Source organism: Hibiscus syriacus, unplaced genomic scaffold (genome assembly GCF_006381635.1).
Source record: "Hibiscus syriacus cultivar Baekdansim isolate YM2019G1 unplaced genomic scaffold, ASM638163v2 tig00007043_pilon, whole genome shotgun sequence".
Classification (NCBI taxonomy): Eukaryota; Viridiplantae; Streptophyta; class Magnoliopsida; order Malvales; family Malvaceae; genus Hibiscus; species Hibiscus syriacus.
Window position 1 is genome coordinate 215,776 of NW_024062124.1, and position 18,593 is coordinate 234,368.

The 18,593-nt window shown below is 31.2% G+C and overlaps 2 protein-coding genes and 1 pseudogene across 2 annotated transcripts; 1 reads left to right on the forward strand and 2 right to left on the reverse strand.

Moving 5' to 3' along the window:
* Nucleotides 1-357: 357 nt before the first annotated feature.
* On the reverse strand, nt 358-3,186 carry LOC120201180 (zinc finger protein HD1-like). The gene is made up of 5 exons (XM_039201839.1): nt 3,142-3,186; nt 2,106-2,924; nt 1,558-1,680; nt 1,038-1,166; nt 358-465 (listed from the first exon to the last, which is right to left on the reverse strand). The coding sequence occupies exons 1-5, from the start codon at nt 3,184-3,186 to the stop codon at nt 358-360; spliced, it is 1,224 nt and encodes a 407-aa protein (XP_039057770.1).
* A 614-nt stretch (nt 3,187-3,800) lies between these two features.
* Nucleotides 3,801-5,599, reverse strand: LOC120201210. The gene is made up of 5 exons (XM_039201865.1): nt 5,452-5,599; nt 5,227-5,355; nt 4,714-4,809; nt 4,420-4,518; nt 3,801-4,224 (listed from the first exon to the last, which is right to left on the reverse strand). Coding segments are annotated over exons 1-5 (579 nt in total). The 5' UTR covers nt 5,453-5,599; the 3' UTR covers nt 3,801-3,970.
* A 7,780-nt stretch (nt 5,600-13,379) lies between these two features.
* Nucleotides 13,380-15,811, forward strand: LOC120201186 (annotated as a pseudogene).
* The last annotated feature ends 2,782 nt before the right edge of the window (nt 15,812-18,593 follow it).

An 18,593-nucleotide genomic window follows, 5' to 3' on the forward strand; every position in this document is an offset into this window, starting at 1 on the left:
ATCTTTGAACAAATATTGTCTTGTATTTATCACAGATTGATCGAAAAATAATAATAAAATAGTTTTTATTGGGTAAATAATAATTCGGGTAGGACATTTTTTTTGGACCACAAAAAGATTAGGCCTTTTTCTAATTTCATAGTATTAAATAATAAAAAGAGTCCAATTGTGTTATTGGGCTTGGTGGATTTCTTAAATAATTTTACTAAATCTCCATTTTCTTCATTTTTTACATTATTTTCCTATATAATTAGACAAATCAATAATTTTTATTTAATTATTTTAAACTATATTTTTTTAAAAATTTATACCGATCCAACATAATAGATAATCTCGTATTATTTTAAAATTATATATTTAAATCCACGATTGAATTGAATAACTTGGTTTAAAGGAGTTGACACCATTGATATGAGCAAAAATATCCCAGGAATTAACCATGTCTTCATCTTCTTTCATGATAACCTGCATGAAATCGAGATAGAGAAATTAAACCAAAATTATTGTCAATATATATATGGGTTAATTGGACCAGCATTCTTGAACTATCGTCTAGATTTTAAATTAATCCTTAAACTTTAGAAAGTTCTGATTGAATTTGTAAAGTATCAATTTATATCGAAAGAGTCCTCTTATCGGCTTAGCCCTAATTAATTCAGACATTAAACTCAAACTTATATATATGACATGGAGCATATTTAAAACTCTTTAATCACATTGTAAATATGTGTACACATATACAACATGAACAACTTGGATACGACGTATATACAAAATATACAGTTTTGTTCATACAATAGATATATACGTATTAACAATTTGATCCAAATGTTTTCGATATGCTTTGTACGTCATATTATAATTGAAATTAATTTAATGTCTGAACTAATACTTTTGAGCTTGATAAATTGGTCTGATCCGATACGATATTGATACTTTATGATTTAAGAAGAGCATTTTCAGAGTTTAAGGATAGATTTAAAATCTAGATGATAATTCGAGAACGGCTGGTGGAATCAGCCATATATAGATCTTACTTGATCGTCATCATCATCTTCCTCAAGATTGCTAGAAGCTTGCCTTTGGGTTTCTCCAAAGTCATCATTCTTTGCAAATCTTCCTCTCACTCGAGGTCGGCTATCCGCTAATGTCTTGCGGCAGGCATACTACACACATATATTTCATTGCAACATAAGTACTTTACTACAAAGCAAACTCTGGTTCATGCATGCACATGCATATACGTAGATGTATACATATATCTGGTACCATGATATGTATATGCATATGCATATGCATAGGTATAGGTATAGGTATAGGTATAGGTATAGGTATAGGTATAGGTATAGGTATAGGTATAGGTATAGGCATAGGCATAGGCATAGGCATAGGCATAGGCATAGGCATAGGCATAGGCATAGGCATAGGCATAGGCATAGGCATAGGTATAGGTATAGGTATAGGTATAGGCATAGGCATAGGCATAGGTATAGGTATAGGTATAGGTATAGGTATAGGTATAGGCATAGGGATAGGCATATGTATATGTATATATACCTTGATTTTCTTGGTGAAGTTCCTTTCATTGCGTTTCTTCAGGTACCTATGGATCTTTTCTTTTCTTTGTTCAACGGAGAGTTTTCCAACTCTGTTAAAAGATGAATCTTCCAAGCTTGAGATCTATGATGTTAAAGGAGTTGAGCTCATTGTTGCTCCTACCACTTGTTGATTGTCACAGCTTAGTTCCTTTTGCAACCATCACAAATAAAAACATGTTATTTTGATATAAATATTAACATCGACGCAGATCTGATGCTAAGTATATTTAATACACGTGGATAAAAATTTAACTATTATGGTCATTTGGTTCGTGCAAATAGATTAAAACATAAGTATGTACGTACTTATTGGAAGGATATAAAAAAAATACAATTCTATTAAGTTTTAAATATGCTCTACGACTAATTGGATCTAACATCAAATGACCCAGATAACAGAATGATACTTTCAAAGTTCAATTAGGATCAATTTAGAATTTAGATTAGATTTTGGGATGTTTAGTGCAATTAAACTGGATTAATAATTTTTTTAAAACATGTGTATACCTCTAGATCTCCGGGTTTAAACATCCGTTGCATTGAATCCGGGCAGAAAATCCCAGAATTATCGCCTTGAAAATCCAAGTCTTGTGGAAAAAGTTCACGAGGAGCCGTGAGAATGTTGCTGGCGGCAAAAATCTCATTATTATTAGCAGGTAAAGCAGCAGTCATCGGCATGAAAGCCGCCATAGAATGACCGCCGAGAAAAGAGCAAGAAGGAGATGAAGGGTTTAAAGGCAGATAAAAAGAAGGCATCGAGGAAAAGCAATCGTCGTCGAAAACAGACGTCAGTGATGGCGGTGATGGCCCAATAAGCGAGGCGGTCGTAACAATGTGACGGTGATCACCGCCTCCATATTGAGAGAGCCCATCGTCGACGGGCATCTGAAGCTGATTTTGCACTAAAGAGAGGTCAAATTGGTGTTCTTGTTGAGTAAAAAATGATGGGGGAACTGAAAAATTAGAAGGGGATTGAAGGTGAAAGAAGTCTATGGAAGCTGAAATGTCGTTGTCGATATCGTCCGGTGAGTCGAAGATTATGGACAGATTGTTGTTGTAATCATCGTCGTCGTTGGTCATGTTTTTGTCATTGTCAGAGGTGGCGGCTGTGACGGTGGTACTTGTGGTGGTTGTGACGACGGGGTTGTTGGCAGCAGCAGTGGGAGTCTCTGAAGGTGGCAATGTGAGCTTCTCGCCGTAGTTATTGCTTTCATCGAAGGAGCAATTACCATAAGTCACCTCCGAGCTTTGCACGCCGGCGTCGGAGAAGGGATCGGCGTCGAAAAAATAAAAAACCGGTCCGCTAATCGGACTCGAAACATTATCCTGTAAAAAGAAGACAATTTCTTAGGGTTTTTGAATTATACGTAAACTAGAAGATTGGATTAAAATCTCGAATAAAATAGCAATTTATGAGAATTTCATACGTAAAACCACATGCAAGCAAAAAAAAACATAAATTCTTCAAAAATCTCTTAATTTTCCCGGAAATCTTATATATGTGTGTATGTATGCATGCATAATGAAGAAACTGGAGAATTACAAGGGGGAGCTGCTGCTCTTGTGGATGAATCACGTCTTTCAACATTGTTTTTGATTCACTTTTTCCAGAAAACATTAACCCTAATGATCTCAAAGCTCCTTTGAAATACTTAAAATGCAGCGAAAAACATAACCCAAATTAGGGTTTTTTGTTTGGGGATTTCTTGAAAAACAAAAGCGAAGTGTGTTTAGCTGTACGGGAAACAGGGAAGGAAGATTTAGGGTATGGAAAGCTGAGTTTATATAAAGAGAGCTGGAGGAGTTTTTAGGGTTATGACTTAAACCCGGTTCGCCACTCTGGCACTCCCTGTATCCCCTCCGACAATCGCGTCCGACCAAGGGTTCGAAAATAATTCCTAGATTATTGGGAGTTCTTTATTGAGTCCTCAACAATTAAAATTTACAAAATGGTCACTTGATAATTCATTATGTTCCAAACTCGTACTTTTCGTTGAAAAAATGTCGATTAGTTGAGTTGGACGTTAGCATGCTGACTGAGATACGATAGTCGTTTGAGATTATAAAATTATATTTTATAACGGGATGTTTGGTAAACAACTTTTTGCTTTTTTGAGCATAAATAGTTTATTGATAATCAAACCCTCCATTTTTATCGATTGGTAAACATCTTTTTAAAAGAACTGGTTGTGCAAAATAAGCTGAAAATGAAAACGTTGGAAAATCTAACTATTTGAGAGAGTCGATGGTAAAATAAGAAAATAAGACGTTAAATGACTTGACATATTTGACCTTATTATTTCCATACATCCTTGCCATAAAAACTATTTGTTTGGATATGTATCTCTTTCTTGAATTATTCAGCTACACTTCTAGGGATCTTGCCAGCTTGGTCTTTCGGTTAAAGGTTGTTTCGTCCGAGCCGAAACAGTCGTTCCCGATCCTTTCTTCCCTCTGATTTCGACATCACGACCATCATCATTCTTGGACCTGGTCGTTCTTACCGGATTTCCATTAAATACGTGGGTCCGGGTCGTGTGTCGGTTTCGAACCGTGCTATGATCCTTCGAAACTCTCCGTTGTCTCCCTTCGATCTTGTTTTTATACCCGATCACCGCATCGTTATCTAAATTAAAAAGAAAAATGCGTAAACATCAATGAGTTATAGAGCACTCCATTGTTGAACGAGTTATAGATCCTTTTCCCATACACCTAATCATTCGTGTTCGACGAATATTCGAATATCGATACGATCTTCCATGAATCCTCCGCTTATATGAGAAAAACTTTAAATCGAATTCGAATAACACGAGATAATTACCGGGACTAGAAATGATGGCCCGGGGCCGTGGAGTTGAACTCACTCTAATATTTGGTCTAGCTTCCTCCTCCTCGGACTTCGTCTTGCTTTTCACTGAGCCTGCATATGACCTATATTGCATTAAACTATAGCATGTATTCGAATCCGATACGATCCTCTGAATATACGAAAAACTATGAAAAAGAAACTATCTCCGATAACAAATACATACTCGTATCCGACACTTATTCGAAATTCGAATAACATAAAAAGTAAATGAATTAGGAAGTGCATAAAGGGGAAGAAAAACCCTACCTTCAGATGAGGTATCTGAATGTTTCTCTACTTGCGGTACATAAGACTTTGGAATTCTTGCTGTAGGCATTGGAGAAACATCTTCATGTGTTTTCACTGTTAAATACGATAGCGTTATGTTATTCGAATTCTTAAATTTCTTCTATATAAACATCGTATATTTACCACGAATCAAGTAATCTCGGTAATAAAGAAATTATTATTATTCTCGGAGGTTTCGGGATTCGAATTCTTCATTTTCTTCTATATAAACATCGTATATTTAGCACGAATCAAATAATCTCGGTAATAAAGAAATTATTATTATTCTCGGAGGTTTCGGGATTCGAATTCTTCATTTTCTTCTATATAAACATCATTTTCTTTGCAGGCCATATTTGATTTGCTTTAGGAAACAGATATAATTACATAAATCAATCATCTTTGACAGTGTTTCAAATCAATCAAAACACGATAATCAAGCACGCCCAGAACCCAGAAACTGATTTACAGAGACAGAAAAGAGAATAATACCTGGAAAACAAGAATCGAGCATGGAGAGAAACAGGACATCTTTCAGAGACAAAACAGAGTTCATCTTGTAATCCTTAACAACTTGTTCATCCTCTTGGTTTTCTTCTTTCACTTTCACCCCTGGAATCACTACAAAATCCCCAAAAACAATTAAAAAATCAAAAACCCACTTCAGAACAAATCAAACTTCCAGAGAGAGAGAGAGAGAGAGAGAGAGAAACCCACTTGGTTATTTAATCTGTTTTTTCATAAAAGAATGAAAGGATGAACTTTTGTTTTGAGGGATGAATTCCGGGAATCCACCATTAAACCAAGGCGATGATCGACATGGAGGAGTCGTTTAAATTGGAGAAAGAATCGTATGTGGGATCCATTAACCATAATATTTTTGTCTAAATAATGTTTACAAAATCAGATTGAATACGCCACTTAAGTTGACCTTTCCATCTTTAATGGCTCTGGTTCTCTGTCTCCACAGCTTTCGACTTTATGCCCACTTGCCATGCGTTGCACACGCGTGGAGATTAAATGAACTTTTTAAAAAGAAGGTTTAATACATTTGAGGTGCATAAATTATATCTAAAATTGATTTTTTTTTGTTTAAATAATTTTTCGTTAAAAATAAGTGTTTAATATTTTTTTCGTTGCATTTTAGGTGTCTACCGTTATATTTTTTATTTTTTATTTTTAATAACAATAATATTATTTAAAAAAGAAAAAAATTCAAAAAAAATAAATCTATGTGTCATCCCTCTCCTTCTCATCTCCCTATCTCTTAAGCCCGTTCCAAAAGATATATAGGTATTATGCTACTTTTTAAAGCGAAATCCCTAAAATATTTTATAATAAAGTGAAATTGTAAAATATCAAAAATTTAAGAAGATTAAAAGTATGATAAACATAAATAAAAATAAATTGTTCGTTAAACACCATAAATTTGATGATTTTTTAAGAAAAATTTGATTACAATTAAATTATTGAGATAATATGAGAGAAAAATAGAAGGTTTTTTTTGTTAAAACTTGTCAAGAAAAAATATTTTTTTTAGGTTAGTAGATTTTTTTCCCTCAAAGTGTGGGCCTTTAAATTTGGGGTATTGTGATGTATCACATGCTACACTTGTCAATGGACGAGCTTGCCACCTCCGACGACGACGAAGAATTACCATCGATTGGGTTTTGTTCGGAGCAAGGCAAGGAATTCAATGGTGGTGGTCGTATAATGTACAACCAGTTGTAACAGTTGAAATTGTCAAAAACATCGAAGGAAAACTTAGAAGACCAACGATCATTCGCAATCGGCATATTTTGGGGACCGGATTTTGGAGCAATTTCACGACGATTGACACAATTTCATGGTGGGTGAGTGATTGGATTTTGGTCGCAGTGGCGAGACGGTTCTTATGGTATCAACGATGACAGTCATGGAGCGGGTGGCTAATCGACGATGGAATCTTAGGGTTTTTTTGGTTTTTTAATTATAATAATATTTTTTTGAAAATTTATATGCGTGAGATGTGTCAAATAACGGTAAAATTTAATGGTCGTTATAGTCTAGACACCTAAATGTGCAATGTTGAAAATATTACACACCTATTTTTAGCGAAAAATTCTTTAGACACCAAAAGTCAATTTGAGGTATAGTTTAGACACCTAAATACACTCGCCAAAGACGAAAACGACTAAACTTTCAAATTGAGTCACAAATCCCTAAACTATGACCCTTATTCTAAATTAATTCTTATACTTTTAAACATTCTAATTTCATGCCTAAACTATGACGCCAATTCTAAACTCTTTCCTAAACTTCAAAATGTTTTAATTTTATCCCTGAATTATAACTCCTATTCTAATTTGATCTCAAACTTTTAAATGTTCCGTTTTTTTAAACCATTGATATATGCTAATAACGTCCTTTATTAACAAAATTATTAAAAAAAATATTAATTGCCATGTGAACAATCAAAAATATGTATTATGTACAACATAACTTAGTTTGACGATTAGTTTAGACCCTTCAAAAGTTTAAAACAATTTAAAAGGAGAGTTATATAAATTAAAATGTTTAAAAGTTGAAAATTAATTTAAAATGAAGATCATAATTTAATAACATATGGTGCAATTAATTTTTATCGAATATATGATTCGATTAATTATTCCCTTCGTGATAATCAGTAGGTAATGTTTTTATTGAATAATATGTAGAACATATGGGTTTAAATTTAATTAGTTTAAATTTGTTCTATGTTTATAATTTTTTTTTGTTTTTTTAATAGTTTAAAATGGCTACATGATGGTATTATTAAAAAATTTATTTAATTTATTTACAATATTCATATACTTCCAGATACAACTGCTTAAATTCAAATATTTAAAAGAAAATTAAATCCTTTACTAATAAAGCTATTCAATGATTTTAAATCATTTTTATTTTTCAAGGTATAAGATATTCATGCCTATATTATTGAAAGGCTTAAAGTAGAAATAAGTCCTTAAATTATATTTTTTTTCGCTTTGGATACTTAAAATTATTTTTTGGTCAAACTAAATACTTATATTATATTTATTTATTTTAAGTCCTTCAGTTAGAAAATTATTTTTCGACCAATAAGATATTGACACGCCTTATAAAATCGGGTACTTATTTTAACTAAAAATATAATTTAGGGGCTTAAAGAAAAAAGGAATATAGTTTAGGGACTTATTTTGATAAAAAAAAATAGTTGAGATAGTTAAAGTGGTTATATATAATAATTTAGGTACCTAGTTTGACCAAAAATAATTTAGATGTCTAAAACAAAAAATAACATAATTTAAATATTTTTTGAGTTTAAGCCTTATTAAAATATTAATTATACGTTAAATAAAATTAAGATTCAATTCACATAATCATAATTTTTAGGTTTAATACACTTTTAGGTGCCTAAACTATATCTCAAAGTGACTTTTGGTGCCTAAAGATTTTTTTCGTTAAAAATACAACACTAACGTTTTCTCCGTTACACTTTTAGGTACCTACCGTTATATTTTTTTAAATTTTTTTAAGGCTCAACACACTTTTAGGTGCTTAAACCATACTTCAAATTGACTTTTGGTACCTAAATAATGTTTTGCTAAAAATAGATGCATTATGTTTCCAACGTTACATTTTTTGGTGTCAGGACCGTAACGACCGTTAAATTTGGTTGTTATCTGACACGTGTCACTCATATAAAATTTTATTAATTTTTAAATATTTAATATTATAATTTAAAAAACCCCAAAATTTCATCATCAATCTAACACCGTTAGTCCGTGGCCATCGCCGTTGACATCATTAGGACCATCTCTCCGTCGTGATCAAGACCCAGTCCCCTACCCACATTGAAACAACGTTAATCATCGAGAAAAACATCACGTAGGGTCATTGATTTTCTAAGTTTTCCTTTGTTATTTTCTGATGATTTCGATGACGACAATTGGCCATACATTATACAGTCGTCACCATTGAGTTCCTCGCCCTGCTCTGAACAAAATTGTAATACCCCAAATTTTTGTTAGTGATTAAAATGAAAGTTTTAATAGTTTGGTGGCTAAAGTATAAACTTTGTAAAATTTTAGAGACTAAAAATGTAATTTTTTAAAAAATATATATTTTAGACTGTAAATAAACATTTTGGTCTAAAACAATAATTTTCATGAGAATCAGATTTTTGGTACGATATTTGTATTAAAAGTTATAAAGCAATAAAGTTCAGTATAGAAATCGGGTAGTCGGATATAATCAAAATTTTACGAAAATTTGAAGGATACTAGACAAGGGTTGGAATTTTATTTCCATGCTTTAAATCAGTGAAATTTAGCATGGATCAGTGAAATTGAAATTAATTTGATAGATTTGGCCGAACAATAGAAATTTAGTGACTAAAATGCAATTTTCAAAAATTGCATGGTCAAAGTAGAAATTCAAAGCCAAATTAATTCATTTGTGACCAATGAATATTTTAATGGAATATATTGCAATCATAATTCGTAAATATCAAGTTTCATTAATGGTATTTTGGGGATTTCCCATTAATTAAATTTTAATTTCAATTAAATTAGTTTAAATGCCATGTGTATTATGAAAATTACTAAAAAAAATCAAATAACCCTTCTTCTCCATCAACTTGCTGCCATGAACTCCTCCAAGGTGAGAAAAAAATATTCTTCTCCATCAAATTCTCTATAATTCGGTATAAGAAATACATGCTAAACATGCTTGGATGATGAGATTGAGAATTTGGGTTCATGGAGAACATGTTTGATTTTGAAGAATTTATGGAAGATTTTTATGTTAGTGGCATTAAGGATTAATTCTAAAGCATGTGTAATGATCAAAATGATGTGTATGTTCTTATATATCATTTGGCCATGGCTAGGGTTTTAAGAGATGATTGGATTTTGATTTAATTTGGTGTTGTAATGATTAGAATAGCATGAATTTGATGTAAGGAAGTTGAATTCATGCTTGAAATTGAATGGAAATCAAGCTCTGTGTACTTCAATAGGTTCGGCCATATGAAGAAAATTAAGGGAAAATGTTGAAAATTTTCCTATGGTCTAGGCTTTATATTAGAAGTGTTATATGTGATTTGGAGATCAATTTGGAAACTTGAATTAGAAAAAGGACTAATTTACAAGTTTTGAGAATATTGGGACATTAATGAGTAAATGCAGAATTTGAGGTACTTAATGTTGATTTATAATGATTATAATGCTGGAAATTTTATTAGTATGCTGAATTTTGAGTTTAAATATTAGTTTGGGATCAAATTGCATTATCATTAAAGTAGGTTGTTGAATTCGAAAAATTTAAGGATATATAGGATGAAATTGCAATCTTTTGAATGTTAAGGCATTGAATTGAGCATATTAATAAGGTGCTGGAAATTTTGGTAATTAGTGTGAAATGATCATAATGGTGAAGGGCTATTATGAATTAAATGGAAAGGTTTATATGAATTCTAAAAATATTTCATAATTAGTAGTTTGATTGCGAAATTGGAAAAAGTTGGAGGGTGGATGATGAAAATGAATATATATGGAATCTTATGAGTACTTTGGGAAGTTTGAAATTATGATAGAAATATGATTTAGTTTCATTATTAATTTAGTATCGATTTTATTTTATAGATTTTTATATTGTTAAAGTTAGCTTATGCTAGTATAATACTAACATATAGTTAAATATTTTGTGTTATTATTACAATGTTGTCAGACCTCGATAAATCTAGCGACCCAAACACCCCAAAGGAAATGATAAAGCATGTGATTAGGAATATCGTGTAAAAGATTGGGTAGTGAGAAAATGTGAGTGCAATTTACTTATTTGATTATTATGTTCGAGGACGACTTGCGATAAGTCAACCTCGTATTATTTTAAAGAATGTTTTTATTTTCATTGTTGATTATTTCCATGATGTTTTTATAAAGTTTTATGAATTATTTAGGATATAACTGCTCAAATTATACTTTTATGAATATGATTTAAAAGTAAATGTGATTCGGAAATGTTGAATATTAAATGAATGTAATATGATCTGGAAGTCCATTGTATGTTGTATTGAGAGTCTTAGGTACAATTGGCATACCATGAAGTGAAATTATTATAAATTAGTTTCTAGTACATTTGGTATATTCTGTGTAGCATCGTTGGTACAAATGTTATGATTGCACTTGGAGTGCATATTCTAATTTTGATGATAGCATCGTGAAGTGTTTATTGCACACACTCGTCTGACTCACGTGCTTTATATTCTCTTAAATATATTGTTGAGAAAACATTTTGATATTTCGATATAACAAAAGTGTTAATAAATTTTAAGATTGAATTTTAAGATTTTATATTCGATTCAAAATTATATATTCGATTCAATTATTCGAATATCAAAAATAATACTCCAAGTTTTCAAAGATCAATTTTTATTCCTTACTTAATGAAATTTTTTGATTTATACTTAAAATATTTTTAGAACAATTTTTACAAAGTATTTCGAACCATAATTCGAGTCAAAATTTGATAGGGAAGTACCGATACCCCCTTAACAAGTATCGATACCCCTCAAACATCGAATGCAAAAGAGGTACGGATACCCCACAGGGTATCGATACTCTTTTATATAGGAGTACCGCTACCTATCCCAAAGGTACCGGTACCCGTCATTTGGTTTTGACTCCGAGAAATAACAGAATGCAATATGAGTATCGATACCATGACAGGTATCGATACCTATTTATATAGTAGTATCGATACCCCCTTGAGAAGTACCGATACCATTGGTTTTGCAACGGTCAAAATATTTGAATTTTATACAGGTAGTACGCTCACAGTAGCTTTTTCAAGTGGATTTTCACACTACAACGACTCTATTATCACCAATTTGATTTCCAACGGTCTGAATTCATCCAAGGTGTATTTAAACAAGTTTTGAAGCCTTTGATCATTAAGTATTGAGAAAAAAACAAGTTAGAAACAAGAGAGAAAGCATCAAACATCAAGTTTGAGCAATTCAAGCCAAATTCCTTTCAATATTCATTTTGCTTTCAAGAAAACACTTTGTGCTCAATTGTATTTATCTTTGACTGTTCTATTCTTGAGGGTATAATTCTTGAGGGAGTTGTAAGATTACTCTTTGTCCTCAAAAGAAAGACAAATTAGTGAATTTGTGGAAAATCCTTAATGTGGATAGCTAAGGTAGTGGACGTAGACTTTGGTTGAGAAAGTTGAACCACTCTAAATCGCTGTGCAAATATTTTCAATTTTCTGTCAAAGCTTCCACCAAAGTTTTAATTGTCAATTCACCCCCTCTTGGACGATTCATCCGATCGATTAAACTTAACATATATTTTGGGCTAAGAAAATGAAATATGAAAGTTATGAAATTGTCCGATGAAATGGTTATTTTACCTCGTAATGTTTTTAATGATTTCAAATAAAATCATGAGATGAATTGATTTTCAGGTTTACGATGAAGAAATTGGCTTGAATAAGTTAGTTTGATGTTTTATTTAAATGGATTTTAATGTTTTACGTATTTATAATAATTTATATTTAATCTCACCTTAGCTTATAACTATCTCAATAAGTTATATTTAGCGCGTGATGATTTTCATACGTAGGTTCTAATAGACATGTGAACATTTAGTGAAGAGCCTATCAAGCATTTTTTGGATATCCTACCTATTACATGTATCAGTAAGACATCTCTGATGTTATTTTTGAATGTTAGTGTCATGTATATTTATATTTGTTAATTGCTTTATCAGATTTACTTTTATAGTGTCTGTAATAGTAAATTAGAACTATATCGCTTTGGTTGGTTTTAGTATATATAAATTATGTATTTAAAATGGTTTTCAAGTTAAGCAGAATTTATGTAGTTTTAAATAGTTTATGAAATAACATTAAATTGTCTAATTGCTGCTTGAAATCAGTTTCGATTTTTATGATTAAATATTATTTTATGATTTTACACAATTAATAAAATAGTATTTAAAGTTGAAAAAGAAATGATTTTTTTTTAAAAAAATAAGCTTGTATGCTCGACAAAATTCTGTAATATTGATGTGATATCTATAACTTGCATTTCGAAATGTATACAGGTTATGAGTGTTACAAAAAGTCAATCGATGGTAACCCTTCATCGTCGTTGGAGATAGGGATGAAAGGGATCCGACGACGATGAAAGGGAGAGTGACGACGTGGGGGAAGGTTTATTTTTTTTAAAAAAAAATTATTATTATTTAAAAAAAATAAAAATTATAACAATAAACACCTAAAAGTAAAATAGAAAAATGTTAGACACTATTTTTAATGAAAAGTTCTTGAGACACTAAAAGTCAATTTGAGATATAATAAACACCTAAAAGTATATCTTATTTTTTAAAAAAATCTTTTGTAATTTTATATGGCACAATACGCATTATTTAATGATCCAAATTTAACAATCGATGTAGTCTATACACCTGAAAATATGATATTAGAAACGTTAAATACTTATTTTTAATAAAAAAATTAAATATAAAAAATCTAATTTAAAATCTAATTTATACACATAGAAGTATATTACTCCTAATTTTTAAACTTATAAATCATTAAATCTATGCTTTTTTTACTCAGCCCGTTCTGGATAACTGATATAACCATTGCCAACCCATCTGAACTCATCTTATCCTCAATCTTATCGGACAGAATCTGGCCACGTCAGCTCGGATAATTCTCCACCATCCCCTTTTTCTTTCATCTTCAACCTCCCACCGTCACTAATTCCCTTTGTTGTTCGATCGACAATAACATCCACCATGGCTGCGACAGCTGCAGCAGCAGTGGCTTCATCCTTTTCTCAGTCCATCAACGCCGTCAAATGCATGCGTTTCAAGCAACTCACGCCCGATCACCACCATCAGTCCCTCAGGATCCCATCCGCCACCGTATCATCTCGTCTTCGTCATCATCACTCTTACTTCACTCACGAGCTTTTTCCCACGGTCCGGAAGCGGCGAACGCCCGAGGTGTCCGCGGCTGTCGCTCAACAGGAGACGGCGGAAGAAACCGCCCCGGTGGAAGACAGCTCGGCGGAGGAGAAAGGAGAAGGTGAAGTCGAGACTGTTGTGAACACTAAGCTCTACTTTGGGAACTTGCCTACAATGTTGACAGTGCTCAACTTGCTGCGATTATACAAGATTATGGCAGTCCAGAACTTGTTGAGGTATGCCATTAATTAATTTAACCATCAATTAATTACTAATCTTATATTCTGTATGAGCATTGAACATGAATAAAATTATAAAATATGTATTTAACATATGAAGGATCCATAGTAATGATCAAATGTGTGGATTTTGTTCGATGTAGATTAATCATTTTAATTACCAACGGGTTAGGTTCAAATGGTAAGTAGCTTGATATCGTTTAAGTAAATTTCGAGTTTGAGTCATTGAGTATGCATAAAATCCTCACCTAAGACTCACACACCAAAAATACCAAAAATATGATCTGAGTCGATCTGATTAATCAAGACAAAACTTTGAGAATCAGAAGGACAATCTTCTTAATTGATTGGATTTAGTTTAATTGATATTATTATTGATATTACATATATAAATGTTCAATATCTTATGATCTATGGATGAGAATAGGGATATATATTTGATTCTAACTCAACCCTATAGGGAAGTTTTTTTCAAGGACGAGATTGAGTCGGATTTAAGGTGAAAAATATCCGATCCAATCTCACCCGAGAATAGTAGTATAATTAATCTTCATGTATTTAGAGATTATTATTATAATATCTCTTTATTTATATATATTTTTAAGACCTTATTTCATCTAATAAAAATAGAACATAATATATACTTGTGTCGGATAGGGTTTCGAGTCTAATGGAACTTCTCAGAATCTAGATCAGAGTGATCTTATTTTCGAGTGAATCAAACTTGATTCGATTCGATTTATGATCATATCTAAATAAGAAAATTTATAATAATTTTTCATATCCATGAATGTGCAAATTATCTCATTTTTCTCTTATTTCCGATAAATTTTATGAATGATCTCAGGTACTTTACGACAGACAAACTGGGAAAAGCAGAGCTTTGCATTCGTCACAATGAGCACCATTGAGGACTGCAACAGTTATCCAAAACCTTGATGGAAGCGTAAGAATACTACTCGTCTTAATTAAACACTATTAACACGAACACGAATGTCTCGACAATTCAGACGATGTACTCATCGATCTTTTGGTATTTTTCTTTTCCCCAGGATATCTCGGTCGAACGTTAAGAGTGAATTTTTCCGACAAGCCTAAACCGAAAGAACCGTTGTACCCCAACCGATTCAAGCTTTTTGTCGGAACCTGTCGTGGTCCGTGAATCGGAGACCTTAACGCAGGCTTTCCGGGAATACGGGAACGTGGTCGGAGCTAGGTTTTGTACGACGGCGACACGGGAAGGTCTCGAGGTTATGGTTTTCGTCAGCTACTCACAAAATCAAGATGGAAGCTGCCATTCAATCTCTCAACGGTGTGGTATGTCTTGCATATAAATACATCTAGATTTCCTTTTCATATCAAACTTCTAAATTGATTGGACCTAAATGTTATAAAACCAAAAGTTTCGGGTCTAATTATAGACATTATAAAACACCGTTCTTCTTCAACGTATACTTTCTCAACATTCATGTGTGCCATTTTGGGTCTAATTATTTTTCCCCGCCCCTAGTTTTTGAATTAGACAAACTAGGCCCCTCCTAGTCTTAAATAACCCTAAGTTTTTTAGGTCCAATTGCATTTTAGCCCCTCTTAGTTTGAAACTCGTAAAATTAAGGTCTATGAATAAATAAATCACTCGTATGTTTTATTGATTGATGTGTTAGGAACTGGAAGGAAGGGCATTGCGAGTGAGTCTGGCTCAAGGAAGACGATCGTAATCAACCTGAAGATATGAATTTCCACAAAGCATTATTGATATTTAGCTAACGGAATGTAAAATTATTTAAAGTACAATTCATTAAACTTTTTTATTATAGATTTTGGGTAAATTATCTATTTGACATTTCATCTATTTTTCGGGTTTTTTCCAATTAATTTCCGGTACATTACGTTTAGTACTAAACTATCAGTTTTTTGTCCCTTTTAGTACCTAAATTTTTAATTTTTTTTGAAATCATACCTACACTTCAGTTTTTGTTCATTTTAGTACCTCATTCAAAATTTAGTGTAAGTTTTGAAAAGATCGAAGTTTATGTATTAAAACGGATCAAAACTGATAGTTTAGGTACTAAATGCATTAAGTTTTAACGGCATATACTAAAATGAAATAAAACTCAACGTTCAGTATTGTTTTTGAAAATTTTGAAAGTTTAAATATTAAACGGACCAAAATTGTGATAGTTTTGGCGATGAAAATTTACCATCTTAGAAAGGCTATTCCTATTATCAGAATGAAGAATTGGTGAAATCTCTCCTGATGGTTCTTTAATATTTAAAATTCTTATCAATTTAGTGCCCATTCTAATTTGAAATTATTAATAATTATTAATGAATTAATATTTTCTTATTAATTTAATAATTTATTAATAATTTAAATAATCAAATAATAATAATTAAATTGTAAGAATTTATTAAACTAATACAATAGAATGATACTAAAGTGTTTGTCTTTTAAGGTTGCTAGACATGAAGTATTTCTAAACAATATTAGAATTACATAGTCAGGGAAACAATAATTATTATCGTTTTCAAGTTTAGCATAAATTAAGTAATAAAACAATCATAATTTGAGTTTAATAAAAAAATACATTAAGAATCTATTAGGAATTTCCCAGAATGATTAAAAAACCCACTAATATCTCCAATTACAATAAAAATGTACAATCATAATCGTAAATTAAGCACGTAATTAGGAATATTTCCTATAATCATTGAAATAAAACTAGCAACCTAAGATCACATAAGGACCATATAAGGAAATATTAAATCTAACCAAGAACTCGAACAAAGATAAATACAAACATATCTAATAGCATCGACAAACGAATCACAAAGGTGATCAAGCTATTGAAAGACACCGACAATCCACAATCAAAATCGAGCAACGTGAAAAGCTATCCACGAACGCAAATTGGGTATTAGGTATTCAAATCCAATATGAAGTCCAAAGCAGGGAAGGTCACAATATATTATATAAGTGTCATCTTGATCAGTCGTGGCGATGTCAAATTAACCCTTAAAAAAATAAATGAAAATACGACCTAATAACCAAAAAAACATGTAAAAAAACATAAGAAACGTGCCATAAAAACATATGAAAACGTGCAATACAGACAAACTTATTAAATATATATATATATGATATAAAAAGAAAAATACAATAAAACAATATCAGTGGTCGACAACCAACATTAAAATCGATACTGCCACCGACCAACAAAGACGAAAAAGAAAAGAGTTTGACTGTACACAATAAGAGAAAACTAATTTTTTTTATAGAAAACTTCTTCAAAAAACTTTTCTCTATCATACCATATATATATATTGATTAATTTAAAGACGATAATAAGATAATATATGTTCGACAATAAAAGTTAAAACACCTCTAATATACGATGTGTTTGAATTTGAGACCTTTTATAATAACAATAATTTATTTAATCATTGAGGTAGCTTGATTCATTGTCAGACAATATATATTTTAAATGACTACTATGATAAGATAAATATAATTTTTGGTATTTATATATAATATTTTGTTTAATTTTTTTATAATTAAGTATATATTTTATAGGTACAATTAGATCTAACTTGTTAGTCTAAAATAACATTCTAAAATTAACGTTATAAAATCAATGGCGGATCCAGAATATTTTTTAAGGTAGATACATGGGCTAACAACACATATTTTAAATGGGTGGACACAATTGAAATTTTAAGGTGGCCAGAAATAAAATTTCAATGTAGGCACCATCAATAAATAAGAAACTAACTAAAAAAATTATGTACACCCTCAAATATGTGGCTCCGCCGCTGTCTAAAATGATCGACTATTAATATTATTTACGTAAAAAGATGTGAATTTGATTATGTTTAAGTATACAATGTTCTCTAATTTAGGTGGTTAGAGATCATATCCTAAAACAAATGTCAAAAGATAGAATCCATTCAAATTCAATACTTAAAATATATTAAAAGAAATGAATATAACTTTTAGTCCCTAAATTTAATATATTTTAAAAATTGATCCTTCAACTTTTTCTGATCCGCATTAATTTTCAATTTGACACAAACTCAAAATTTCTTACAAAATAAATAAAACTAAGAAATGTTAAGTATATAGACTAATATGGACAAAAATTATTAGGGACTAAATTACGAAAAATTGCCAAGTCCATGTATCAAAAGTTACTAACCCAAAAGAAAGAAATGAAAACGTGTGGAATAACAATATATACAACACTGGTAACAATCTGCGCTTGTTAGCAATTTGGGCTGTTTAGTGAAAAGTTTAATTTTTTTATTAAAAAAAATGTTCCTTTTGTTTTAAGAGAGCCCACAAGTCTCATTTCACAGTGATCGGGATTAAAAATCAGATATCGTTTAGGTTTCATTTGGATTTTATCAAGTTAGGTCAAATCGAATAATAGGTCATGTTAGGTTAATTGATGGTTCGACTCATATTAGTCGGATTCAGATCAAATCAGTTCAGTCAATTTTAGGTTGATTTGACATCAGATTCAGTTTAGGTTCAGATCGGTTTAATTTCAGTTCTAATCAATGTCAGTTCAGGTCTGAAGCAATTAAATTCCAGGTTAATTAAGATTCAGATGGACTTCAGTTAGATATCGTTCAG